The 27,844-nt window shown below is 48.0% G+C and overlaps 1 protein-coding gene across 1 annotated transcript; it reads right to left on the bottom strand.

The window, feature by feature from the left end:
* Positions 1–281: 281 nt before the first annotated feature.
* Positions 282–27,337, bottom strand: HID1 (HID1 domain containing). The gene is made up of 19 exons (XM_030962307.1): positions 27,165–27,337; positions 19,967–20,116; positions 17,589–17,759; positions 14,911–15,024; positions 13,209–13,315; positions 12,621–12,737; positions 11,673–11,895; positions 11,213–11,269; positions 10,977–11,117; positions 10,498–10,588; positions 9,699–9,850; positions 8,129–8,207; positions 7,375–7,539; positions 6,031–6,258; positions 5,415–5,548; positions 3,846–3,926; positions 3,369–3,460; positions 2,903–3,061; positions 282–2,437 (listed from the first exon to the last, which is right to left on the bottom strand). The coding sequence occupies exons 1-19, from the start codon at positions 27,228–27,230 to the stop codon at positions 2,374–2,376; spliced, it is 2,391 nt and encodes a 796-aa protein (XP_030818167.1). The 5' UTR covers positions 27,231–27,337; the 3' UTR covers positions 282–2,373.
* Between the last annotated feature and the right edge of the window lie 507 nt (positions 27,338–27,844).

Genomic DNA, 27,844 nt, shown 5'->3' with positions numbered 1-27,844 from the left:
ACAGGTCTCAACTGCACAAAGGTTTTAGCACATGGTTCACTAACTCAGGAGACTTGATCCTGTTTGATCTTTTGATGATGCTATAAACACAGAAATGGCCAAGCCCACACAATTCAGGCTCATTTCCCAGAGTCAAATCTTCATTTTTGATTATAAAAAAAATTACCACTGCAGAGGAGGCCAGCCCATGGTCCCCTAGTGGCACAAAAAACCCCCTCAACATAAAACAAACAAGATAATAAACCTCCCTCTGTGGAAGGAGGAAAAAAAGTACCCAAGTGCATGTTTCAGTTAATCTTTATCTTTCTGTCCATAAGTAAGCAAAGAGTTTACAGTGCAAGTTGATTTCCACAGAACAAGGATCAGACTCCAAACACCAAGAAACAAACTAAAAAGCTTCCAGAGAAACTCACAAAGAAATAAAGCAGAAAAGAGAGGATGGAAGAGATCATGAGAACCAGCAGATCCATGGGAGGGAAGAGGCAAAGCATGTGGGACACGGGAGGCCCCGTTCCAGCTGTGAGGTGTGAGTGCCATACAATCAGAGTCTGGCCACACCAAATCACATTCTTATACATGAGATTCTCCAAGTGAAACAGACCCTGTTTACACCTGAACAGAGGTGGGATCAGGATGGGAGTAGTGCTGGGTGGCAAAGTGGGTTGGAGATGGGAGGCAGGTGGGGGAATAACCTCTCTCTATTTCACATATTTCTTATCCTTCAGAAAACCATTCCAATTTTATTTCACTTTCTACTGGCCTGGGACTCCATTCTCTCTCAGTGCCCAGAGGAGGAAATCACCTGACTACAGGCCAGTGGAAGCCAGCAGCACACTGCACGCTGGGGCAGCTCTCGGGGAGAGGATGGTCATGCTGTTACTACTGCAGCTGCAAAGCTTAGGCCAGGGTTACAAGTCACAGTGTGTCACGCTGTCCCTGTACTTAATGTGACAGATCTGTTTCCATGCAGTGATGCCACTGGGCCTAACCTGTGGCAAACAGCTCATGACCAGCAATTCTCCCAAGAGCCTGAATAAAAGAGCACCAAGGATTATACTTTGATAGAAAGCTCTCAGTTCATGACAGGACCCCTCATATTTCATTGCCTAAAGACCACGTGGGTCTAAGACAGCAGCCCCTCCCAGCAGAACATAACATTTGACTCAAACCTCAGAGTGTCTCCACTCACCAATGTGTAACCCCACGATGCTGAATCAAGCCAGCAACAGCAGATCTCCCACCAATTTCCATTCTGGCTTCCCAAAATTTACACATGCCTGGGACCCAATACATTCAAAATCCAATAACTTGGTCAATAAGCAAAATGCCCTGAAGAATTCAACTTTGCCTCAGCACTCTCCACTCCCTACTGACATGGAGATGCTTTTCCTCCTACAACTTCCAAATTCCTCCTACAACTTCCCTGAGTGCCTCCCTCAAACCCTTGCCTTAACAGCAGTGTGCAAAAGACCCTTCTGCTCCCTGTAGTGCATCAGCCTGCCAGGCAAAGATGGAAGGATATGGTTCCTTTCAAACCCAGGTGACGGTGTCCTTTCAGCCAGTGGGAGAAGACTTAAAAGAGTTTAAGTCAGGTCTCTTCTCCTTGCTCTCACTGAGCCAGTCCCTTCCTCCCTGTGTGCTCACATGCATTAAACAGGGCTTTTAAAAGACAGGCTCCTTTGCAACAGTCCACCATGAAGGACAGGCTGGTGGGCTTGGAAGCCAAGGAAAAACTTCTGACCCACACCAACAAAACTTCTCAAGCAGCTTTCCAGGAAAGGCCTAGAGAGATTCAGAACTGAGACACAAAGTTCTCCTTCAACATCTTCTTTCATTTAGGTGGGAAAGACTTCCCTATATGCAACTGAGACACCGGGGAGACACCTGCAGCCAGAAGGGATGCCCTGGAAACTTTATGGAGCTACATGGAAGTAACTACAGTTTCCAAACCCTGTCTCCTGCAGGAATAGCAGCTTCTCCCTTTGCACCCAATTTACAGCTAGTCTTTTTCAATTAAATGCTGACTCTGACCAGGGCAAGGACAGGGTCAGACTGGTTTCCAAACCACATCCAGAAGCAAAAAAGTAACAGAGGAGCTAAGAACAGTCTGATTTCTAGTGCAACCACAACAATGGACAATCCCTTAGATATCTTTAACTCAAGGTTCGTGGTGAAGGGTGAGGGAAGAGAAGTGAGCTGGGGAGGGATGCCCAAGCAGGTCCCAATTAAAGCTTTAAATGACAGGGAGGTAAATGAAGTGATTGTCCTTTTGGTCTCTCAGCTGGATGTGAAATGCAGGAATAGCTGTGATGAAGCAGCACGCCACAGTCCTTAGATCCAGTGTATTTCTCTCAGTAGAGGTAAGTGTTCTCTTCAGACCCGTTGAATTTCAAACAGCTTAACATCTGTGTCATACCAGATGGGGGGATCCACATTCCTGAGAGAGAAAGACAAGAACGACTTTACTCCCTGTGACCAGTTACATAGAATTCAAATCTCACAGCCACAATTACAGGAGCTGGCTGCACAGTGTGCCTTCAGCTTTGCATAAAAGGAAATCACTGGTTGAGAGACAACACACCTTACAGGAATGACAGTATCTACAACATCCCACAAAGCCAGAGCTTTGCATAAAATCTCTGCACCAGACCCTCTGGGCAGCTTTTCTATTCCCTGCTGCTGCCAGTTCCCAAACAAGCAGCACTCCCAGAACAACCCCCTTCATTGTCACCCATTCAAAGTTTTGGAGCAGTTGATACACCCCAGTCTGTTCCAAGGGAAAAACATCTTTCTATCCTGTAAATATGAGATAACCCAGGGCTGGCTGAAGGCATGCAATTCTCTCAGTAGGCCTCCCAAAAGTCTGGAAAAGACCAAACCAGGCTGCATCCAGCTGGTTTACCTCAAATAAATAACTCCCCACATGTAGGTGCGGAACCACATGGCAGTGCCCGAGTTTGCCTGGTACTTGCGGATGAGGATGGGGTGAGGCACTGGCAGCAGCCCCACCAAGGTGCCGTGCTGCAGGAACTTGAGGATCTCCGACTCATCCGTGAGACCCCTACCAAGACACAGACCAGGAACATCCTTAGCATGTCCCACAGACACTTCCAAAACTGCTGCAGCATGAAGGACCAGCTTAAACAAACACAGATACTGAGCCATGGCCCAGGAGAACACACCCCCTCTCCTCTGTAAACAGAGTGGAGAAGGGATCAGTCAAACAAGATGTTTGGCAAGCCAAGTAACAACTCTACTGAGCCCAGGACGCTTTCAATTAAACTTTACAAGGTTTCCCTTAGAGGCCCTCCAAATTCAAACTCTGCCAACCTCACCACACAGCCCTTCCTTTCCAAAAATCTCCTTACTTGTCAATGCAGATCTTCTCCACCTGAGGGACCAGCACCTGTAAGAGCCGCATGATTGTCTGCAGGGGGAGCTTTGACTTCCAAGACATCACCTGTAGGTAGGAAAAGAGCAGGGGAATCGGTACACTGCATTAGCAGGTTTTTACAGCTGTCTCCACAATCTCTGCAACAAATGAAGTTTACAATAATCACAAAGCTGGTGGGTGAACTGAGTGCAGAGGAGCAATACAATAAATCCTGGAGCACTAGAATTATGAGGCACCCAATAAGACCAGTGGGACATTAGTTTGAAACAGGTAAATAAAATATTTATTTGCAGATGTCAGTAAACTAAAGTTCTGGAGCTTTGACCTCAAGTGCCTGTGAGGAAATGCTGCTCTGGGAAAGCCTCAGATGGCAGGGAAGGGGCAGGGTGTGTGAGGCATTTCTGCCACAACTCTTTCTCGTTATTTATTTCCTGTGTCCAGATGCCCTTACCCAGTCAGGAGTTGGAGTCCACTGTCCACTGGAGGACGCACTAGAGAGACGCCTTCGATCCCGCCGGGAATGTGATGCCTCCTATCAATAACAAATAAAAGCAAACAAATAAAAGCAAACACATGCTAATGACACTTAAGAGTAAGAAATACAATCCATTTTCTGCTGATATTCTCCCCAGATTTTCTAGACCACTACTGGGAAAGACAGCTCAGCCTGTCTCTAGAACATGTCAAACCTACCCGACCTTCATTCACCAAACCCATGTGCTCTCACCCAGAGAGTTGCAATATTTGATGAAGCTGGAGGACCCTGTGGAAGGTCACAGCTCCACTCACCACTGTTGACACTCTGCTGGAACAATCCACAGTGACAGAGTTAAAACAGCACTGACAAGAGACTGTACAGAGGCATGCTTCTTTCTTTTGGCACAGAGAAGATATAGCTAATGGCCACAGTTTTTCAGCCTCTGTCAACTGAGTATCTCTGGGATTTTTTGTGTCCATTCTGGAATATCTTGAAGAGCATTTTTCCAAGGGTAGGCTCCCAGCAACTCCTATCTAATAACTCTCACCTCTTGAGGAATGACACACTCAACCTGGCTTTCCATATTCATGGCGGGAAGGAGGGAAGGAAATAACCCTCTAAAGTCACTGTCAATCTCTGCACAAGGTGAAAACAGAGAGGCTTTTTCCTTTAGCAATGCTCCCAACCATTCACTGCTACAGCACAGAGCTGACTTTTCTACAAAACAAATGGGCACAGCACTTCCTTCCAACAGCCACCCTGCAGCTCCACATAAATTGACTCACTCACTCGTCACCTTCTCAACCAGAAACAGCCAGCTTGGGGTAGAGCTGTGCCAGTGCTTTTCCGGCTGGGGAACAGTTTGAGCCAGCTGCTGGACACAGATGGAAAGACCCATGATTATGTTTCATGGGCTGCTGGAAGAAGAAAACCTTCCACAAGTTCTCAATCAAGATCTCATTTAATGACAACATAATTAATTGTGTGCTTAAGATGTCTCGCTAGCCACAGGCTTCACCTGGTACTAGGCAAGACCAGGAAGGGTAAGAAAATTGGTCCTGGAGTATTTGGGATTTCTGTACATTCCAATTTATTAAAGGCCATTCTGAGGGCAGCACCTCAGCCCAGCCTTCATGGGAACACATTGTTCACAGCACCAGCTAGTTAAAAGATTCTGGTAGAGCTCTCCATCCCAAGGGAGATGAAAAAGAAGCAGCAGTAAGAACCTGAGTTGGAAACATCAGGATCAGGATGTTTCATGGACATCCTCTGGCAATTCTGCACTCACTGCTCTGTCATAGTCTTTGTGTTGGAGAAAGCTCACTCAAGTGCCCCAGCTCTTGTGTCACAGCATAAACATGAAACACCCAAGATGATGCAACAGCCCTTCTGGACCACGTTGTGTCCCAGCACCCTGCACGTGTGCACACTGCCTTTAATGCGATGCCCTTTTTCAATGGGCCAACAGACCTCTTCTTCTAACCCCTCATTTTTGTTCACTTCACACCTAGACCTTCCCAGCACACCAGCATCCAGCCTTACCCCACTCCAGGACTCCCCATCACTCAGGGCCGCAGGTGGGTTTCCCTCTGGGGAGAGCTGGGAAGCCTCAGGCTCCAGCGAACGCATGGTCCCATCCTCTGACACCTGGGACTTCTCCGTGAGCTTGTCAATCCCTGTGTTCAAAAGAGGAAAAGCTCAGAAATACAAGTTAATTAAATAGGTTTAAAAGCTCTTCTCTGCCCCACTATGCACAGATATCCTGTGTCTTTGCTGATATTGGAAAAGCTCCCCTTTCAACAAGAGAAGCAAGATTTAGCTTTGATTTCATAACTAACCCCAAAGGACTTTTTCTCTATGAAAATGCTCCCTGAGAAGGAGGAGGAACACAGGTTCATGTGCATAGAGCTAACCTGAGGCAACAGGTCAAGATTAGGACAAATGGTCTTATGGACACTAAGTCTGAGAGGAAAGAAACTCAAGGCAGTTTGTTTGTGATCATCTGGGGCCAACTGATCTGAAACTCAGACTGAAAGGCAGTTAAGTTATTCACAAATGTAAACTCTTAATCTCTCCACACCCAGTGAAAGGGTGAGTCCACACCATATCCCACAGAGAAAACAAACCTCTCCTGTCCCAAAGGTAAACTAAAGCTCACCTGGAGTAGCCACCAGACTGGTCTTCAGCGTCCCTGGCTCAGCAGGGGCAGCAGGACGTGACCCTTCCATGGAGATCCCATCCTGAGAGTTGGTGCGAGAAATGGGCTCAGGGGTTTTCTTCTTGCGCTGCAGCCCCTTCTGGATGGACTGCGAGTCTGTGGGAAGGTTGGCCAGCTGGTGAAAGACATTCCGCTTGCGGATAACAGCATAGACCAAATTGGAGTTCCCTGGGAATCACAGCAACAAAACAAGCAGAGAAGTAAGGCTCAAAGAGCTCTGCCAACCCAGCACAGCTCGCTGGGTACTCAAAGCCTGACTGCTCCCAGCCACAAAGGCAGTGGCACAGGGAAGAAAGAGCAGAGCTCAATATCCTCTTATCCATTACAAAGCAGTACAGAAAATTCAGTGAAATCCTTCCTAGGCTGGAAAGCTGACAAGAAATGGTTTGGTGAGGGATATTCAAGCAGCTGAGAAGAAAAAGGACATTTTAAACCACTTATTAGCATCTATTTTGGAAGAAAAGGTTACTAGCCAAGGTTCAACATTCTTCCATCTTCAAAAGAACTCACAAAACAAATCAGGGCATTTAATCTGAGACACAGGCTTGAAATAGCAAAGCCTAAAGGTCAGAATTCTTACTGCCTGCAAGATGGCACAGAACAGAATGAAACCATCCTCTAATATAAAACACAAATTACACCCACAAAGGCTGCTTTTGGATTTGGCAATTGCCACACGCAAGATTCCCATCAGGGAAGCAGAATGGCCATTCTTGATTTGCAAAATTTAAAGCAAAACACTAAATTTTGACCAGGTTTAGGGATCTTACTTTATTATTTACTAAGCAAAAGACTGCTATTAACAGGGAAAGCATAATGCATTTCCTGGAAAGTAGCAAATATCAGAACTTTCTTTGGATGAGGTGCTTTGGTCTTCAGCCCCCAGAGATCTGCCAAAGTAGAACTGAGAGGCACTTGAAAGTTGTTTTGTCCCTTCACCTACATTGCTGAGCAACACAAGCAGTTTCACAGCAACATCCAGCCAGTCACAACTTATGAGTTACACATCACTTTTTGTTTCTTTTCCTCTCTGTGCATCTCACCTTCTGCAGGAGGGCTGGCTGAGGTTAGGCTGATAATTAGCTGCCATCTCATTTTGTTCTAACCAAATCTGCCTGGGCCAGGACCCAATGGTAATTATCTACTAACCCAACTTATCAGTCCTATATAGCTCATTTCTACACTTCTCACCTCCTCTCATCTCCTTGGACTTCCTCTGAACTTCCATCTGACACTCTGTTGGACTAAACTAGTGCAAACCCACTAAATAAAGCAGTCTGTTACCATCAAACTGGTACTGAATGATGTTGTTGAAAACTTCCAGCAAGAAGAAAACAAGATGGTGGTTCTGGACAGCAGAGAATAGGAACCAGGTGGTGGAAAAAGCCTCCAAGAGATGCAGTAACTTGTTAGCAGCCACCATGGAGAGAGACTTCAGGTATGGAGACACTGCGGAAAGCAGAGCAAATGAAAACTAGGGAAAGAACCAAGGTGTATATATTCTCAAAAATACACCACTAAAAATGTTGCTTTTATGACCTTCCCACCCTTGCACTTCTGAGAAAGCCTCATGGAATAGCTGAGGCAAATGGTTCCACAGAAACATTTCCAAATACAAAGCAAATGAAACAGATATTGCCTAGTAAAATGAGGCATTGCTGCTTTTAGAGGATTTTGTTTAATCTTACACTAGTAACACTATCTCTGCTGTGCCTCCTGAAAAGCTTCACAACTGGAGCTACCTGGGCACTCACTAAGTCCAAGGGAAGCACCACCACTGTGAGGAGGTGGCACTCCCTGCTGGAAAGGGACAGTAATGCCAACTACCCTCACCAGGCCTGCTGGCAAATGTCCTGTTACCTCCCCAAGGGAGCTCCAGGACTCTGCTGTCCCTCCTTCTGCCCCATCTGACCATGCAGGCAGATCTTATCTGCACTGGCTAGTGCCCTCCAGCAGCAGGGGAGCACAGAGAGGGGCACAGGGAGAGTGGAGTGAGAGCACTGTGAGCTGTGGTTTTTCCCCCCCACACAGTGCTCACCGTTCACAACGATGGTGAGCAGGCAGTCAAAGAGGGGCTGCAGCCGCTGGTGCCCGCTGGTGATGATCTTGTGAAAGACCTGTGGAAGGAAGGAGCTCTTGAGCAAGGCAGCACCTTACTGAAAGCACCCTCTCAACCAAAACCAGTGCCACCCCCACACTAATCGCTTCCTGACACCATTCCTACCTAGGCAGGGCCCTGCACACTCCACAATTACACAGGTGGGGAAGGCTGCTCTCACTGCAGACTCACGCTCCAGGAGTACAAGCTTTCATTTACAAGGAATCCTTTGGGAATGTGATTAGGGCCCTATAACACTGCAAACAGAAACTGACTGTGAGCTGTTCAACAATGTTCAGGCAGCCTAGGACAAAACTAAACCACCAGGAAGTAAGAGACACCTTCATCTCCAATAGACTTTGACTCTGAACCCTTATGATAACTGCTTGAAATGCCACAGAACTAATCATTTTACATTTGGTCTTAGTGCAGACTTCTAACTCAAATGTTTGTCCTATTTTTAATTATATCCTCAGACATGGAAAGATTCAAGTGCCTTGTAACCAGTTCAGACATTCGCAATCTTGGCCTTCACACCTTTAGCTGGCATGTCTGTAGAGAAGTCCTAAGCATAATTAAATCAAAGAGATGATCTGAGATTAATGGAATGCAAGAGCAAAACACATAGCATCAAGAGCAGTTATGGTGGGCAGTTTTCTTCCTACTCCTTTTAATAGGAATCTCCTCTTGGAGATTTATCAGAAGCTGCTGAGAGCTTCTTCTCTGGCAAATGAGAACATGACAGAAGGGAAGCACCTGAGGCTTGTATTGCAAAGCACACAGCTGCTCATAGGCAGTGTTGTGGGCTGACTGAAAGGTCAATGAAACTTGCAGCTACCCAAAGCTGTAGAGGTGAGCTTGGTATCACTGTTGTCCCCATTGACAGATGTGCTCCACACACCTCTGGTTGCCTGGGACAGAGCCAGATCTCCTGCCTTCCCTACCAGTAGAGTAGAGGGCGTGCACCCACCCCCTCATGACAGCAGTGCAGCACCATGAGGAGTCCTGTGTCACCCTGGTTTTTTAAGATTTTCTAAGCCTTCTGATGTTGACATTCTTGTAGTGAACTTTCTCACACACTTTCTGTAAATAACTCATTGTTTTGCATTCCTTTATGGAAGAAGAGAGAGTTGATAAACTGTGAGTTTGACCAGTGTCATTGGAGAGGTGTCACTGTCACCCTCCAATCCGCTGTCACTTTTAGAAAACTATAAATGTTAGAGTCAGAAAATAAACTGCCTTTTTTCTTCACCTTGAGAACAGCGGTGTGAGCCTGTGTTCTTTCGTGTCCTATAGTGACAGTCCTGTTCTTTGGGATCATTTAATGGAGATGGAATTGCACCTCATGCATATGCATCCTGGCAGATACATCAGCTCAGGTTAACAGTGTGCGTCCCACACACTTCCTAGCTACTCACTGGGCTTCCAGTTTAGGGAGGGCGAGTATATTGATGGTGGACAATTATTTGTGGAGCTAGGAGGGTTCAAGAAGTGCTGGAGCTGTACTCACTATGATGAGCAGGTCAGCATGTGTCCCTGTGAAGACAGGGATGTCCATAGGCACTCGTACAGAATACGGCTTGTTCAGTCGCACCCCAAAGTTACGCTCCCCACTGAGGAGCAGGAGAATAAAGACCCCAATGTGCATCAAGCCCACTCGTGCTGCAAGGAGAAAAAACAACAGAAAAATATGTCACAGAGAGGCCAGCGGAATTCTGTGAGGGGCAGTGAGGAGAGAGGAGAAACACTATGGGACTGATAAAAAATTGCACAGACTAAACCATCCTGATAAGGGACATCCCACACAGTGCTCCCTTCATTGTCAGCACCAGTGTCCTTCCCAAGCACATCTGTGTTAAGTCTTATCAGTGTTAAGTCTAGGGTGCTTTTCTTCATTATGTTCTTAATGTAAACCTCTCATCATAGCAGTGAAGATCTGACTACTTCTCTGCACTACACAATGATGGAGTTATGCCTGATTTACTCCCTACTCTGCTTTAATAAAGCAGATTAGTCATTTTTCCCCCTTCATTGGATAAGGGATACTATTTTCAATAAGAGGACTCAAAATATTAACACATACTAAGGAAGGATCTCCCTTCCCCATATTGCAGGATAGATTGTGTCCTGCTTCTAGCCCCTTACAAACATTAAAACCCAATTAACCAGACAACTCCACTCCATGTCTGTAGAAGGTCAGGAACATGCATTCAAAATGCTGTCAACTGGTAGGGAGGAAGCATCTCAAAAACATTCTAGCTCAACTGTCGAGCACAAATCGTTCCAAATATTGAAAATAACCAACTTACACTGGTCTGCTCTGGCATCATTGAGAAAATACAAGATTGGGACAAGAATGTCCAGAACATCGCTGCTCTTCAGCACAAAGAAAAGGAATTTCTGGAAGAAAAGGGAGGATTTCAGACAATCATAAGCATATACCCTGCACCATCCACAGGACTCAGGACAGGCAGTCTCTAGTTAATCAGTCTCTCAAGAACATTAGAAAGGCTGGTGTATGCACTACCTCATCAACTCCAGCGTTACTCATAGAGTTATTATAATACCTGTTGCAGAACCTACTTCCAGCACAGACCTTCAGGAGCTGCAGCCCCTCTCCCAGGCTGTCTCTCCAGCCAGACCCCCAGCACCTGCATCAGTGGGGCTGATGACCACAGCATCCCAGAGCCACTGCCAACTACCCACCACAGCCCTTCAACAGGGCTTGCTCCAGCCAGAGTCACAACAGCCAAGCTGGGGTGAAGCTCAGCAAGAAGCAGATCCGCACCTTGTTGAAGTCACAAAGTTTCCAGAAGAGGACAAGGAGTTCCTGATGGAATTGTATCTTCTTGGCAGAGTTTGGCAGGTAGGTCTGGACCAGCGGGTTTGATAACAAGCGAGCCACTCCTTTCAGGATGAACTGGAAATCCTGCCAACAGATCAGGAAAGAGACTGTGGTGGGCCCAGAGCTAATGCAATCAGCATGAAATCAGACAGGGAACAGTGCAGGAGGGAACACATTACCTCCTCCCGGTGTATCCTTGAGAGGTAATTCACAAACAGATTGTCTGGTCCAGGAGGCTGCATTCAAAGAAAAGGAGGGAAATGCTTACTGGCAAGGTATATTCAGGAAGTTGAAGTATAACCACCAAGGTTTCTCACTTCAGCTTTCTGCTCTGAATAATCCAGCTTTAAATGTAAAGAGAGAGCACTGCATGGAATAGTAAATTAAGGGGCTTTTCACTTACATGCTCCTGATTTAAGTCAGTGATCAAAATCTAGTCATGTATTTTGATCATGTATAGGTCTTTAGTGACCACAGGACTGAAGCAGGACTGGAACAGAGAGAGTAGACTGCAAGGGGACTAGCAGTGCTACTCAACAAGCAGTGCTGGGTCCTACAGCTCAATATTCAACACAAGCTGGTGTGAGAGGACCCAGTGAGTTCAGGAGAGCAGCAAATACAGATTCCAGTGTCACTCACATCCACATCATCCATGGCTGTGCCAGTGGTTGTGCCATCCACAGTGGGACTTGAACTGGTGGAGCTGTCATAGTCCAAGGTGACAATCAGCACCTGGGCCGCCTCCTCCACCAGCGGCTCACGGTAGTCAGAGAAAAGCAGGTGATTGTAAGGAATCCCATAACCCACGGGGTCGTAGGCGCAGACAACGTTCAGAAGCGAGGTGAAGAGTGGGAGTGCATGTCTGAGGAGGAGAAAATGTTCTCAGAAGGCAGCAGCAGGAAACAAAAGGCACTGCCTTGGAGAGAGACAGGCATTTCTCTCCCCAGGAGCCTGGGGCCATGAAAAAAACAATCATTTTCTCTGACGTGTGACAGCAGTCCATGACTGAGCAGCTCAGACCCAAGAGCCAAGACTCCAGCTCCCAGCTGGGCTCCTGGACTACAGCTGAGAGGGGAGGGGAGGTGAAAAAGGTCACGTGGGCTCCCAGAGGAATCGTGCAAAATGTGAAAACGGGAAAGTACCTCAAAGCTCTCTAGCCTCTGGAAAGACAAAACTATATTTCTTCAGCCTCCAGCCAGATTTGTACTCCCCTACGGTGAGTGAGTGCCACCTGAGGAGCTGAAGTCCCAGAGGTACAATTTCACTAGAGGGCGGCATTCATCCGCCACCAACACCACACCCCCTTCCCGAGGGAACAGCAGGGAACGAGACCTGCCATTTCCCACAGGGCAGGGATCAGTCCTGCAGCAAACTCCAGTGGGCACCGTGCTCAGACTCTGCGGAGGAACACTCCTCACTAAGCAGAAATACTAATGGGGTGCACATGAGACAGGGACAAAGTAAAAGAACAGCCCCTGGATGTTGGAGGTAACAAGCCCTATGGTTACTCATTACCAAAACATTCAATGGAACAGATTTGAACATATTTCTCCCCCTGGCTCCCAGGCCCCCACCCTTTACCCTCACCTGTTCTCTGTAGAGCAGAAAAACTGTACCCAGGGGTTGGTGTTGCTGCTGTCTGAGGAGGGAGGCAGGTACATGGCCTCAGAGAAACAGGTCAGCAGCAGCTTCAGCAGCTCTGTCCTGGAAGGAGAAGAAAAGGCCTGGAGCCATTCAGGAGCCGGGACTGGGCACAGGAGACACAATCACCACAACACGCAAGGAAGGCTCAGTCCCATCTAGAAAGTCCTTCTGAGGGAGAGCTAAGCCCATTTAATTTCCTAAGCCATACTGCTGTCACTGGCACAAAGCTAAACAGAATCGCTGCCTTACAAAAAAGAAATCCAGTGCAGAGCTCCTTGGCATTTCCAGAACAGCAGTGTTTACCCAGTTCCTGCTGCAGACAGTCTGACTCCCACCTTATATTACAAAAAGCTACTCAAAAGGTCAGCTGGCTTTTTTTCTTTGTTGTCAATCCTGTTACCTTGGAAAGGAGTAAGCAGAAAGCTCCTTGGGAATCATGGATACTCGAGGAGGCAAAGAGAGCTCATCTCCCCCAGATCTCCCTTTCCTGAGCCCAGTTTCTTTCCATTTGGCCTCAGCAGAAGCTCTTACCTATTCAAGTCATGGATGTAGTTGGGCTGTGGAGAATGAGCAAAGCCCACTCCCGCCTCCCAGATGTACTCACAGCTGTCAATGGAGTGGATATCTTCTGCTGTGTCCTGTGGGAGAAATAAGAGGTTGAAGCACAGAAGGCAGGAGCCAGAATTGGCAGCAATGGTGGTACATCCAAGGCAGTTCAGCCCCCTTCTCTAGAAAAAAACAGCAGAGAAACACCTAGACAATTGAACTGTACAAAAGCTCCTCCCCAGGCCTGAAAAAGCAGGTGCTGATATCTTCAGAGAGCTCAGCCTTTGCAAGCAAGGGATAAAACACAGAGATAAAAGTACTGTGCATGATGGAAGGAGCCCACATTTCCAGCCATAATTTTAGGGCTGACTTCAGTGGGAATATGGGTCAGTCCTGTGTCTCCTTTGCCCATTGTCTCACAGTTCTTGCTCTTTGTGGGGCTGGTACTTCAGCCAACATCCACCATGATCTGTATCTCTGGGGCCACATGCTGCTCTGCCATGAACAGAAGATGGTGGTACCCATCTCTCTGCTCTTAAGCTGCAGTCAGTCCAAGCCCAGAGAGGGAAAGTCAGCTCAGCAAAGACTACAGAGGCTGCAGGCAGCTGAAGGGCAGCCAGCAGCAAGGAACATAAATCATTCACAATCTCAGTTGCTAATTCCAGTTGCCCAGAATCCTGAAAAACCAGTCTGGCTGCTGCCAAGGGAAAAATCACAGGTGCAAGTGGTGGGGGGAGGCTCTCCTAGGAAAATCCATTGTCACCCTAACTTGTGCAATCCATCCTGGACAGGAAGTCCATCTGTTTCAGCACCACTTACTCATAGCACATGGGTCACTCTGATCCAGCTTTGCCCCTTCAGCCCCAGGTGACAGATTTCAACTCTCTACTACTCAGAAACCCCAAGCAATCAACTTAGTGCTCAGATTTGTCACAGAATTTTGCAGCCATCAAACACACCATGGTTTAGCATGCTCTTTTTTAGTTTGTGTCAGATCTATCCCAAAAAGGAGAATTGGGTTTTTTTGTTTATAGACAGAACCTACAAAAAACATGAGAGTCACTTGCAGGGAAAAAGGAGGGAGATGCACCACAATCTGTTCTCTGTTCTTAGCACACCTGGTAGAAGATCCCTGCTTCAGGAAACTCCTCTGAGGTACAAACAGTCACTACAAGGATCAGAACATATTTAAATGTCTTTGCTGCCACGATACAAAGAGGTAGAAGAGGTGGAAAGACACAACAGAGGCCATCTACTCATTCAGATCACAGCACATGTGAGCAGGCAAACAGCTGCTTCCTGCCCCAGAATGCACCAAACTGCCAGAGAGAGGAACAAGGTGCTAAAGGTCTCTGCTCTGCTGGCAACAACAGAAGAGCAATTGTTTGCCAGCATAACCACCTTTTCCTGAGGGGTAAGCTGTAGTGTGGGGGTAGTTGCCAGCCACTCCATTTGAGACTCAATCACACTGCAACAATCCCGAGAACATCTGTTTTATAAGTCACAAACACCACACCATGAACTCAAGATGATGATCAATATCACTCACTGTAGGGTCAAGCTCAGCAAATCTGTATTTTCCTGCCTGCAGGCTTGCAAGAAGCTGCTGGGGTTTCCCAGGGTTCCCCCCACCATGCAGCTAATTTGCCCCTATGCAGATAATCTCATGATTCAACTTCCAACTCACCACCGTGCTCCTCCGGTGGCTCTGCACAGTGAAGTCAGGACAAAAGAGCAGATCTGTGACAGCGAGGAGCAAGGACTCGGCCAGTGGCCGGGCATTTTCATCATCTTCATCTCCCTGAAGTGACAAACAGGAGAGCACTGTCAGTTCAGGGTGAGCAAAGAGCACACAGTAACACCAATATGTCACAGCACAAGAAGATACACTCCCCAAAACCACATAGGGAGACAAGACATTACACAGGAACAGGAGGGAACAAAAGAACAAAGGAACAAAAACCCAGACGGTACAGGAAAGAAATTCCCCCCTGGATGGTGCTGACTGAACAGGAACAAGCTCTTTAATGACAGCAAACTGAGCAGACAAAGGCCTGGAGATGTCAGGGAAAAAGAAGAGTAGCACTGGGTACACCTTGCCAGGTGGCTTGGCTTATTGAAGACAAATGACAGAGGAGGGTGTTACATTCATGAAGGAGGGTGATTTGGATGGTGCATGGAGACAGCAACAGGGAGAAGTCAATCAGCAGCAATAAGGTAAAAAAACCCTCAAAGTTCTTTCTGCATGGGCTGCCCAAAACTGGAGGTGACAGAACAGGGTGAGGCTGTATGCATCAGGCAAGGGGCTGGCCCAGCCTGCCACGGCAGAGTGAGCAGAGAGGATTGTGCCATCTCCAGCATTCAAAGAAATCTCTCCAAGCACGCATGGCTACTCCTCTGCAGCTGTTGCCATGGGAAACCTTGCCAGATCCTGCCTGTCAAAGAGCATCCTGCCTGGGAGGCCTTCCCACCACACACCGGTGCTGGAGGGAAAGGCAGAGAGCAGGAATGGCAGGAGCTTATCTACCTCAGCCAGGCCTCTGTCAGCCTGAGCACCACGCACAGCTCTTCAATCACAGCAGGCAGCTATGGAGATAATGGTCTGTGTGGCTCTGAATCTGTCTTGGTGACAGCAGGGAGGATACCACAAACAGAGCCCGGATGTAGGAACAGGCACAGAGAGGATGGATGGAGCCAGCAAAGATGCTTTGACTTGTGCTCACAGTCAGAGGTGAAATGACAACCATTAGGGTCCAAGGGGATTTCTTTTCCAAGAGTGATCTTTACTAAGGTATCTTGACTACCAGAAAAAATGTCCCTGCAGGCTGCAGGTATCACCACATCCAAAATGGTGACACACAACAAACCAGTACATCTGAACACAATACAGACTCCCGTAGAAGAGGGAGGAGCCATGTCTCCAGGAAGCTCTGCCATCCATCACTCCATCATGAATCAGGTGAAGCATAATCACAGAGATATTTGCTAAGTGTCCAGGCATACCATCATCTTCAGTTCCCAGACAGGAATCAGCCACCAGACAGCAAAGCTGTTGCCCCAGATTAGATGTGATCCCAGCTTCCCTAACACCTCAGGGATGTATTTGTTATCCCAGCCTTACAGGTTGAATGCACATGGTTAAATGACTGAGCACACCGAACCACAGCAGCTCCACCCACACTCAGGAGGGCTCCCCAACACAGCACACGTGGACTGGGCTGGATCACCTTGGGGTGACTCCACCACTCTGAGGCTGAGAAACTCTTTTCTAGGTGCTGCACAAAGTGGAAAAACAGGAATAACAGCAGCCTGGCTGGATCAGAGCACCAGGCATCCCTGCATGCTCCTTCCCAAAACATTGTTAAGCCTCACCAGCACTCCCTGGCCCCTGCAGGGATGAAAGGACTGACAGCCACCACCCTCCCCAGTCACACAAATCACACAGCAAGACTAGCAAAGACTTCCCTTTTCATGGCCTAGAACTTCCTTTTGATGTGCCCTCAAGCAAACCAGATTAGAGGTGACAGGCAGAGACAGCAAAAGGTGCCAGTTTATACTGTACCAACCACTGCCAACCCTTCATAACTGTCCCCAAAGACACTGCACTGCACTTAGACTCAGGAGAACCACATACTTCAGTACAGGCACACTGACTTGCAGATCAGAAACTCATAGGAGAGGGCTCACAAGCAAATACATACTCCTGGTATAATTTGCAGAAGATCCTAAAGCACTTTCACCCCGCTCCTCTGAGAGATGCAAAAGAGCACTATTGTGCTTGCTGTCCAGATAAAGAAATTTGGGGAGGCTGAGATACTCCCCAGGGTTATGCACTTCACTGACAGAGCCAGAAACACAACCACTCTTTAACCACTCTTGCTCAGCTGTGGGCTTCATCTCCCAGGTTAGGCTCCTGGCTAAAACTGTATCACTCAGCTCATAAGCAGGGTATTGAGTCATGATGCCAAGAGCACATTTAAATGTGACATTGTAAAATCAGTGAAAACAACACCCTGTTGCATTTTGATTTGAAACTTAAATCAACTGTAATTAATGGAACAAGGACATTTCAGTCTAAGAAAATCATACAGCCTTCACTACAGCTCTCATATTCACTAAGAGTCATACCTCCAGTTGTACTGGAGAAGCCTTTCCTCACATATCAGTGCTCTTCTACACACACAAATGAAATATCCAGAAGATGCAGCAAGAACCAAAGGAAGGGAAAAAATTTAGAAAGTGCCACCTAATTTCTGACCACACAGAAATAATTAGAATAAAATTGCCCCCAAATACACACAGTGTCTCCTCACTGCAGCCTCCCCATCACCATCCAGAAAGAAGAATAAGTGACAAGAGACAGACCCCTCCTCGGCCAGCCCCAGGGACAGTTGACCAGAAGAAACCTCTCCAGTCTGGGTCCTCAAAGATGTAAGGCAGGATACGGGTGAGGAGTCGACAGCAGTTCAAGACAATTTGTCTTTCCTTCTCCGTGTGGCAGCCACTCTCTGCTCCCTGCACCAGTTTCTCCACAGCCTGAAGGAAACAAAACCAAGGAAGGCAGCATTAGCCTGGGCACAAGTTAGCAAGAGCTAGGCAGGTCTGTCCTGCTAGTGATACCCTCACACAGACTTATAATCAGTTCTTGGGAGTCCATTTGCTCTCAGTTTAATGGCACAGTGGCTGTCTGAAACTCTGTAAAAAAGAGGGTTAATGATTTTAAACAGACCTTCTTGAATTTCTGCTGTTCCACTGCAAGAGACCTCAAATGCCAGGGCTAATCCATGCAGCACATGCGTGGTGCCACGTGAGACAGACAGCCAAAGCACCAGAAGGCTCCTTCCAGCACTGCTCCATGACACCATGCACTGAAAAGGGCAGATGAGATTAATCAGCTGCAGCAAGTACATGAGATGCAGGCAGGAAGGACCAAGGCAGCAGCACTGTGCTGCATCGAGGGAGGCGCTGGCAGAAACACACAGTCTGACAGTTCTGTCTGTGTGATTACAGCAGCAACCTCTCCTGACTCAGGAGGTGGCAGCTAAGCTGCTGCCTGTGTTATGTGTAGGGATACAGCCTCCAGCAGCATCTGCCAAGGTCCTGCTGCAGAAGAGAGTGGTAGCCCAGGTTTCCCCACTGCCCCTGTGAACAGGACTGCTGCTCTGGAAAGAGCTCCTGCACTGAAACTCTGCAGCCCATCCAGTGGCTGCTGCAACTGCCAGTGGAGGGTCACTGGGCTTTTCAGAATAGATGAGGGTCTCACCAGGCAGCAACTATAGCCACAGGAGGCAGTGACAGGAGGTTTTACCCACAGACAGAAAAAAGCAGTCTCTTCCCTCCACAGCTGCCCCCACTTGCTCTTACTCCCTGATCCCAAGGGGAAACAGAGGGGAAATGAAAGCCAAAACATTTAACAAGGATTCACTGCTTTTTTAATGCTGCTTTTTAATTCATGAGGTCACGTGTCCCTGCTTATTTTCATGGCAGACTGCCTGGGTCACTGACTCTGCCAGCCTGCGTCACTGCATTAATGGGTATTTAAGTGCTGTTTGTCCCAGCCTGTCACACACTAACTGAGCTGAACGATTTCTTCAGGCACACTTATGACTGTACAGCCTGAATCTCCAACCATGACTGTAAATGACATTTCTTCACAAACACACAGTATTGCTAAGTCCAGTGGCACATTGCACATGGCACAAGTCAGGGCTCTCAGACTGGCAAAAGCACTGCTAGAGTGGGCTCCTATGACATTGATATCCCAAGATCTACAGCTCGTGCATAAACAGTCCTGCAGTGACAAGGCCTCCCAACACACCTCTTTCCAGTAGGCAGAAGAGACTATATTTCAGTCTTGGTTTTGGAAGAAAGAAGACACAGAGTCAAAAGGGTTACAGATCTTCTAAGCCCTTCTCAACTCCCAAATAGCTCATTGCCAGAAGCCAATACCAGGGAAAAAACATTGCAGTTTTCCTCATGTTCATATTTTTTCTCAAGTATCCTCTACATGTATCTATCTACAATTCACAGTCAGAGGGACCTTCACTATGATTCAGTAAGTCTCATTCACATATTGTAGAGGAGGAAAGAAAAACAGGATGGCAGCAACTACTTAAAACTGAAAAAGTGCCATTCCAAATGTTTTAAACTACAAATTCAAGGCTACTCTTGGCATGGCTCAAATCAGGAGCATTGTTAACACCTGCACTTTCCCAGGCAGAGTAAGTCTCAGGCTGTTGCTCACCAGCTTGACAATTTGCCAAACCTGGCAGGATAGGAAATACTGATCAATGTCCCTGTGCTCCATACAAGGGTGTGATAACACCAGAAACAGCATCAGAAATGTTCTGTAATCCCAGCAGAACGAAGAAAAGTCTTAAGATTTTCCTCGATTTTTATCCAGGCCTTTGCGCAGTGACAGTCTGCACATCCCTCTGGGATCTTTCAGCTTAAAGCCAGACTGGTGCATGGTGAGGTACAATTAGATGCAGACAAGGAAGAGGATATTTCAGCCTCACCACAAATATGCAGCCTTGCTACAAAGTCCCCTGAGCAAGAAGCAGTTTATAGATATAGAGCAGGTAAGACCCAAGAGGACAGGAAGGGCACAAGAAGAAAAAGGGACAAAAGCAAGCACATTCTGTGGTACAAGGTACCTGTTATCCCTTGGAAACCACAGTGTTGTTGATCCAGGGACACCCCTGCCATCACAGCTCCAAAGAATAAAACAGGACCAAACTTACCTTGTAACACAAAGTTGCCAAATTTGAAGGCGATTCTTCTCTCACTGCTCGGATCTCTGCAGCTGGTACAAGAGCAAAGACATCCTGCACTGAAGTGGCTGTGTCTGCCCAGAACTGGTCCCAAAAGGCATTATCCGTGGCCTCCACAGGCTGTGGAGAGACAAATGTGGTTATAGATGTGGAACCACCATTCCATACAATCCAATCATCAGCAATTACGCCTGGCTTGGGGATGGGATGAGGCAAGAAGAGGTTCAATAAAACATACTAGCACTGGTTTTATATGTCAGCCTCTGTTTCCAGGGCTTTGGATGATCTATCTCCCAAATTGAACATTCCTTCAGACATACAGGAGGTTTCATGTTTGTCTGCAACTGCTGCCAGTAATCCAAGATCTTCACCACTGCACATGGGCCAGGCTGTCCTTGTGCACTCTGCCACCTTCAGAGCAAGTCAAGGAAGCCTTGAGTGTGCATTGGAATTACTTCTATTGTAACCAAAATCTCGAGGAAGTAATCAGGGACATCTCATTAGGGCACGAACAGAGCCATGGAACTGACAGACCCACCTCAAAGCACTTACAGATAAAATGCAATTGATCTTTCTGAATCAAATACTTATAGAGAACTGGACTCAGTGCAGCCGGTCGCTGCCAAGGCTTTGTTCTTAAAAAGCACTAAGTGTGCCATTCAAAGAGGAGATGGAAGAAGGAGACCAAAGAAAATCCATTTCAAACCTGTGGCCTCAGAAGCTCAGCCCCCAACCCAGCCCTGGGAACACACCTCTTTCCACTACATTTTCTGCTAATGCTTGCCAAGAGATAGGCACTGCCCAAACACAGCTGCAAGTGCTCATCCCACCCAGGGGTCCAGCTACACGGGCAGGATAAATACATGGCTGTTTATGACAAGCAGTGTGAAAGAGATGGACCCATGATTGCACTCAGAAGAGGAAAAGGTGAGCTTTCCCAGGAGTTTCACCAGCCATGGTGTGGGCGTGCTGGGCAGGTCAGAAGAGCTGCTCACCTAAGCACCCCCAGCCCTTGGCTTGGGGCGAGGAGGAGCCTCCCGCCTGCGACCAGCACCAGCTCCAAAGCAAACAGTAGCGCTCGCTAAGGGCAATAATCAGCACCACTGGGTGGGTCTTGCATGTCAGATATGAAAGGGGCAATAATATGACTGTGTGATTAATTGAAACAACTCCTGCCCACTCCCAGATGTGCAGTAGAAGGCAGGAAATTTGTCCAGTTCCATGCTCTGTCTAAATGCAGCTCAGATGCTACTTAGGGGAGAACAGGTCATTCACAACTCTGACACAGGGAAGTGCTGCATTGCCCTGTTTGCTGTCACCTCCTGAACTAACAGCCCCAGCCCACAGGCATGTGATGTGTCACCACCAACACGGGCCAAAAAGTGAGAGGGGCCAGCTACCTCAGACTGGTACAGCAGGTTATTGCCCTGCAGCTCTTTGCCTCAATGCTTCAGTGCTGCTGGTCCTAGTCCTTCCAGTCATGCAATAAACCAGCCCAAACGATCCCCCAGTCTTTAAAAACAAAACCAAGAAAAAACTCTTGTGTTCAGACATCTTATTAAACTCAACCCTCGTGTGGAAAACCTAATTTTTTTCATCTGGACACCAAAGCAAGATCCCACCAAACCTCTTCCCAAGGGAAGAGCAGCTTTTCCCAAATGGCTCAAGATCACAGGTCCTCAGAGGGGATCTGTAGGAACAATCCAATCCAATATTCACAGCCTGACTTTCAGCTGAGCATGTGAAAGAGCTGAGCTCTTTATAACCTGGGCATGAAATGCTTAAATGGAATAGATATTTTGCACATCTCATCTCTAATTGTACTCCTCAGAAAGAGCCAAGTATTTGGAAATCTGATCTATGTACTTCATGAAATACCCCACAAATCCTACACTCCATTTCAAACCACACACCACAACCTCATGTAGAACTGCCACATGTACATCCTGGCTGCCTGCCACAGCCACTCCCACTGACAACAGCAAGCAGCAATTGCTGCTAATTGGGCATCATGCATAAATAATGCCTTCACTCTCATCTAGAGGGGGAGCAGAAAACCATTTCCTTCTAGTAGACACTGATCCCTTTACCTCCCACTAGCCTGAGGCCTCCTCAGAGGTTGAACATAGCCACTGTTTTACAGATGGCAGCCCAACACGGACTGAAGAACTCTGACTGCAGTCCCTTGGAGCAGGGAAGCACAGGGGCAATTCCCTGAGCTGCAACGTTGCATGTACAGCAGCATTCATGTCTCTGCTGACATCTTGGCAACCAGATTACCCTAAAACACCAGTACCTTGCATTTTTAATAGCTGCAGCAAGTCAGCTCTTCATCAACAGATGGTATCCCATGCACAATCCTGGGACATGGATTCAGTACTGAGTCACTCACATCCCCACTGCCCCCTGTTTTAATTACCAGCCTGGCGTCATGAAGCTACTCAATCCACATAATATTCATCTCCTTGATAGAACATTACTGGCTGTTTTTAAGCTGATTGTTTTCTGCATGCAGCATCTCTGGGGATCTAAATATCCATTTCCTCAGCTGAGCTCACCCAACAGACTGTATCCAGCCTCAGAGAGGGGAGAAATACAGAGACCTAGATCAGCCTTGTTCACCAGCCAAGGATATCTTAATTTGGAAATGTCCAGATTTAGGTACAAGTGTTGGTACAGCACACACTGCAGTCACAAATCCCAGAGCACTCCTAGCCTTGACAGTGCTTCAGCCAGAGAGTTCACAAGGAGCTGAATCCTCAGCACAGGTAAGACAGAGCCTAATGTTCCTCCAGCACAGTGCAGACAACCAGCTCCGCACCAGCAGAGCAATGAGGGTAAGAATTGAGAGATCAGTAGCTCGACTCTACTCTGGAAACACAACTGGCACATCTGGAGAGCAAATGATCTTCCTGACCCACACACATCTCATGGCAGAGGCTGCCGAAGGTACAGAACTGACTGGCAGAGAGACTCTGACGCCCAAGCCAAGCTCCACAAGGGTGAGGTAACTGTAGAGCAGAGTGTTGCTGAGGACACAGTGGGCAGATCTGAGGTGATGCGACAGAGTGGCCAAGGAGGGAGACTTTTGCTGTCAATTGAGACCTCTCACCTGCATGCTGGCCAAACAAAGGTAAAACCAGTCATTCTGGACACCTCCATTCCTTGTTTTCTACTAGTTGTAAATGTTGTGTTTCAGGTTCTTTGAAGCACACCACACATATGCTGCAGAAGTTAGGAAAGGAAAACACTCAGTTTCCAAGCCTCATACCAGCTACTGAGCAGAGAATCACAGCCTGAGCAGGCAATCCCCCCACAAACAGGATACCTCACAGGAAACAGGAAAACAGAGAGGGCCTGACCATGTCCTAAAAACAGGAAAAGCTCCCAAGGCACAGTCTCGCCTATTTGTTACTGTCCTCAGCCTGACACCAGCACCCCCTTCACTTTCTCTTTCAGACACAGCTCCTCACCATCTCGAGCAGCGTGTGTGCGTTTGTACCTCCTCCCGATCACGAGCTCTCTGCGCTTATGACTTAAATCAAATGTCCATTCCTGACAATTCCTCCAACAGGCCCCCACTGGAGGACTGTCCTAAAACTAAGATTGCTGCAGATTAGCAGAGAACCAAGGGACAAGCAGCCACTAGCCTTGCTCAGTGTGTTCTCTTTTTGCTTCTTGCCAGCATGCCAACTAAGCATCCCACCAGCCACGGCAGCAATCCTTTGGAGCAGGGGCTCTCCTTCATCTGGGGCTTAACAGCAGAGCAAGACCCTCGTCCTTGCCCCGGGTTTCCAGCCAGTACTGCACAAGCTCAGGTGATCTGTTACAGCAGTTGCTCCTTTCCACCCCAAATGTGGCAGAACTGTGGTGTGGAATCACCATTCAGTCAGCTCCTGACTGAGCTTTAGATCAGGTAACCCAGCTGGGCCAGGGATTAGTTTGAGGCAATTCACACATCTTTGTACTACCTGTTTGTGCAAAAGGAAAGCCTCTGGACAGACTTATTCTAAATATGAATAACCAGTAAGATTTTATTCCTTCAGCCACGGACGGCACCTCTACACAGGCTTCAGAACAATAATAATTCTTTTGCTATAGGATCTTTGCAGTCAGCAGTGCAGAATCAATGAGACTTCAAGTCTACCACCAGTTCTGCGCTCTCACAGCAGAGACAGTGTTGCAAAGCAAACTGGAAAATGGGATTTGTAGACATCTGGCAGGGAAAGACCCCGACAAAAGTCAGCTGTGTCAAGTGTTAGTTACAGCTTTGCTTTTAAGACAACTTTGCTTTTGATCAACCTGAGATTCTTGGACAGCTGAGTCAAGCTTGAACACTGAAAGAAATGGTCTGCCAGGGACCAACCTTTCTCCAAGCACTAGATGTGCTTTTATCAGACTCAAGCTAACAGCCCATTGTACTCCTGGATTTCCACACCCCAGAAAAGGGAAGGACTGGGGTTTGTCCCTCATGTTTGAGTCTTCCTGTCTCTTTAAAAGCAGAGGCATAGCTCCCATTAAAATCTAACAAGCTGGTACACAAGATCAAAATTGCTTATCTTCTGGCTGGTTGCTGGCAGGAACCCCAACTGATTGGGAAAAGAAAAGGTGGTTCCCCTGCAGTTAAAGCTCCCAGACCTGCAATTGACCAGCCCTGATGAACTGTCATATCCACAATCCATGCTCCCTTCGTCTGTTACATAGGCAGCCCTTTTATGGGCAGTTTGGGAGGGCTCACACATTCTCTATTATGAAGCACATCTGTTTTATTATCAAAGGGACGGGCCCTACCAGTATAATGTGTGCAGAGTAATGTAATATATACATATCATATAAAAAGCCTAAAGACCATTTCTCCATGTGTGACTATAAATATACATCTGTAGCATAAGTTAATTTCTTCCTTCTGGTAATACTGCCGTTTTTAATCACTGAAATAATTCTGAAGTGATTTTTCTTTTTTAATACTCTTACACCTTTGCAGTTTCTCTTTGGCAGTTAAAAAATCAATTAAGTCAATTCCATTTGTGTCCAAACTTGGTTCCACTTTCAAGTTCTGGGCTCCACATGTGCTGTAAGCATTCAAGCGTTATGTTCTTTTCAGATTTATTTAACTTTTTAAATGCTCACATGGGAACACTCGTTTTTTAATTAAGAAAAGCCTGGAGATTATAAAAACTTATTTTTAAGAAAAAATTAACTTCTGTGCCGACTCTAAACCTTCACCAATGAGGGAACAGTGACTTTGGCTCAACCACTTCTTCCCAAGAGAGCCTTAGGAAGACCTCACAGTGCATTCTGAGCTCAGAGTTTCACGTTACAGATGATTTGGCGAAAATCTCTTTGTCCAGCTCCCTAATGTCAGAGGAGAAGGCTGTAAAACAGGAGACAGGCTGCTGAGAAGCAAAGCATGTTGTGAACCAATAGCTTGGAAGGATTTGGCTCTGTCCATTACTGCAGTCTGGTTTTGGATCCAGGATCTCATGGACCAGGAGGTTTTGCTGCTGGTAAGAGATCAGAAGGCTCCAGGAGAGCCCAGTCATGCATTCTGCACAAGCAAACACTGGTGCCCTTCTACAGAATGTAAATATGGGAGCGCCAACACCCCACCCTTTCCACATGCAGTCAGTCTCCCCTAGATCACAGAGACGTGAAATGAATTCAGCCAAGAATGAAGCTTTTACTCCTTCCTTCTTATTCGGGGCCTTCTTCCCTTACACAGGTCGATAAACCAGGGGAGGGGAGCGCTCTCGCCTGGGCTGCTGATCCAAGGGACTGCCTCACAGGATTTTCTTTGTGAACAGCAGACTGGGCAGAACCCTGTAGGCCTGATTTACCACCCCCCAATCTCACTTTATAAGCTCATTTCTCCATGAAGGAAGGACAGCCCAAAGCTGAGGATACTCTGAACTATTTGGAATGCAGAAGAGACTTTGGAAGAACCCCTTAAAACATTAATTCCCCCACTTTTCTCTTTACCTACACTCACAGCTAGTAGTTTTTAAGAATATATTCACAAAAGCCATTCTTTAGTAATGCAGATAAATGTGATACTGCTTTAGAAAGCATAAACATGTTTTTTTCCAGTCTCTTTCACAGCCTTATCCATATATAATTCAATTCTCAGTAGTAGCCTCTGCCTCTTGAGTTTTCAGAGATTTTCTCCTACCACCCTTTACCCTTTGCATCCATACCCTTTTCATGTGAATTCATTCTCCATCATTAACTATTTTTCTGCCATGACCCCCACGTTTTCCTAGCAGCTGCCTTACTTCTAAAGGTGGATCATAACAGCTGTTCTCCATTGTAGCTCAGAAGAACACAAGATGTGACTTCTCAATAGAGCAAAATCCCTCTGCTCCTTAGACAGAAGGACAGGCTACTAATTTTCTGCCAGTGTGCTGCTGCTACTGGGCACTCCACTTAACACAAAAATTAAGCAAGCTCCCAGGACAGGCACAACATATGTTAGACCTCTAGACAGCGACCCTCCCTTCACACAGCCCTCACTTTCACTTAACTCCTTCTCCACCTCAGCCTGCAGAAATAAAGCGTTAATTCACAAGTCAGAGATGGAAACCTCTGCTGCCAACAGCACAGCTGCCCAACAGCCCTTTCCATCAGCTATTACTTAAAAACAGGGCAAGGTTCTCCACCCATTATGCGCGGGGGTGGGAGAAAGGATAGAGAAAAGGGAGCAGTGGCAAACCGTGTGATGTAAACCCGCAAGCAGAATACATTAGGAGCTGTGGACATCCCTTATGACAGCAGCGTCTGCTCCGTTAGCACAAGACGCTGTTCAGCAAGGCACAAGATGTCACCAGAGGCGGTGACAGGGCCCGGCCACGTCTGGCAGCTGCCCCGGGGACCGGCCGGCGCCCCTCCACAGACCGGTGACACGGCGATGGGCGCAGCCCGCCTTGAGCCCCACGGTCCCGGCCTTCGGGCACGGCCTCGCTGGCAGAGCCTGGCCAGGGCCGGCCGTGACGGCAGCCCCGGCCCCGCGGGTCCCCCAGCCCCGGCCCCACAGGCAGGGACCCGCTCGGGAACCGCGCGCAGGAGCGCGGGGGGTGTCTCAGGTAGGGCCGGGTGCGAGGGGCTCCTCAGGGCGGCGGTTCCCAGGATGGCGTGCCCGCCCTCGCCCCCCGCCCGAGATGGCGGCCCTCACCTGGGTCTTGGTGGTGAGCTGGATCACCGCCTTCCTGAAGTTGAGCTTGGAGTCGGCGCTGCCCATGGTGCGGCCCGGCTGCGGGCAGGGCCGGGCAGGGCTGTCCCCTCACGCCGCCGCTCCTCGGGCCGCCGCTGACGCCATCCCCGTCCCCGCACCGGCGGCTCCCGCTGCCTCCCTCCCTCCTCCTGTCAAACCGGGGCTCGCCGGTCCCGGCCCTCCCCTCCCTCCGCCCGAGGCTCCTCCTCCGCCAGCTCTCCATCCCGACATCCCGCCCCACCGCCTCCCCTCTTTTCCCACCTCCGCCTGTCATCCGTCCGCCGCTTCACCCTTTCGTTCTCGCCCTCCCTGTCGCAGCCCCTTCCCTCCCACACTTCGCTCCCCACGGCCGTGCTCCCCCCAGACCCTGCCTCATCTCCACTCACGGCAGAGCGCGGCTTTTCTTATTTCTCCTTCCTCGCTGTCCCCTCCTGCCTGCGCTCCCTCCGCCTTCTCTGCCCTGCGCTTTCCTTTACAGCCCTTCTCTTCTGCTCCATCCTTTGCCTTATTCCTGCCTCGAGCTCCTCTCCTCTCATGTCACCGCTTTTCCCCTTTTCTTGCCCCTTTTCCCACTCTGCCCGCAGCCTTTGTCCCCTGAAGCTCCTTTGCCAGGCTGGGGCACAAGCCCAGTGACAGCTCTG

Source organism: Camarhynchus parvulus, chromosome 18 (genome assembly GCF_901933205.1).
Source record: "Camarhynchus parvulus chromosome 18, STF_HiC, whole genome shotgun sequence".
NCBI classification, from domain to species: domain Eukaryota; kingdom Metazoa; phylum Chordata; class Aves; order Passeriformes; family Thraupidae; genus Camarhynchus; species Camarhynchus parvulus.
Note: the sequence above shows the minus strand (reverse complement) of the source record. Positions and strands in the feature narration are given on the sequence as shown.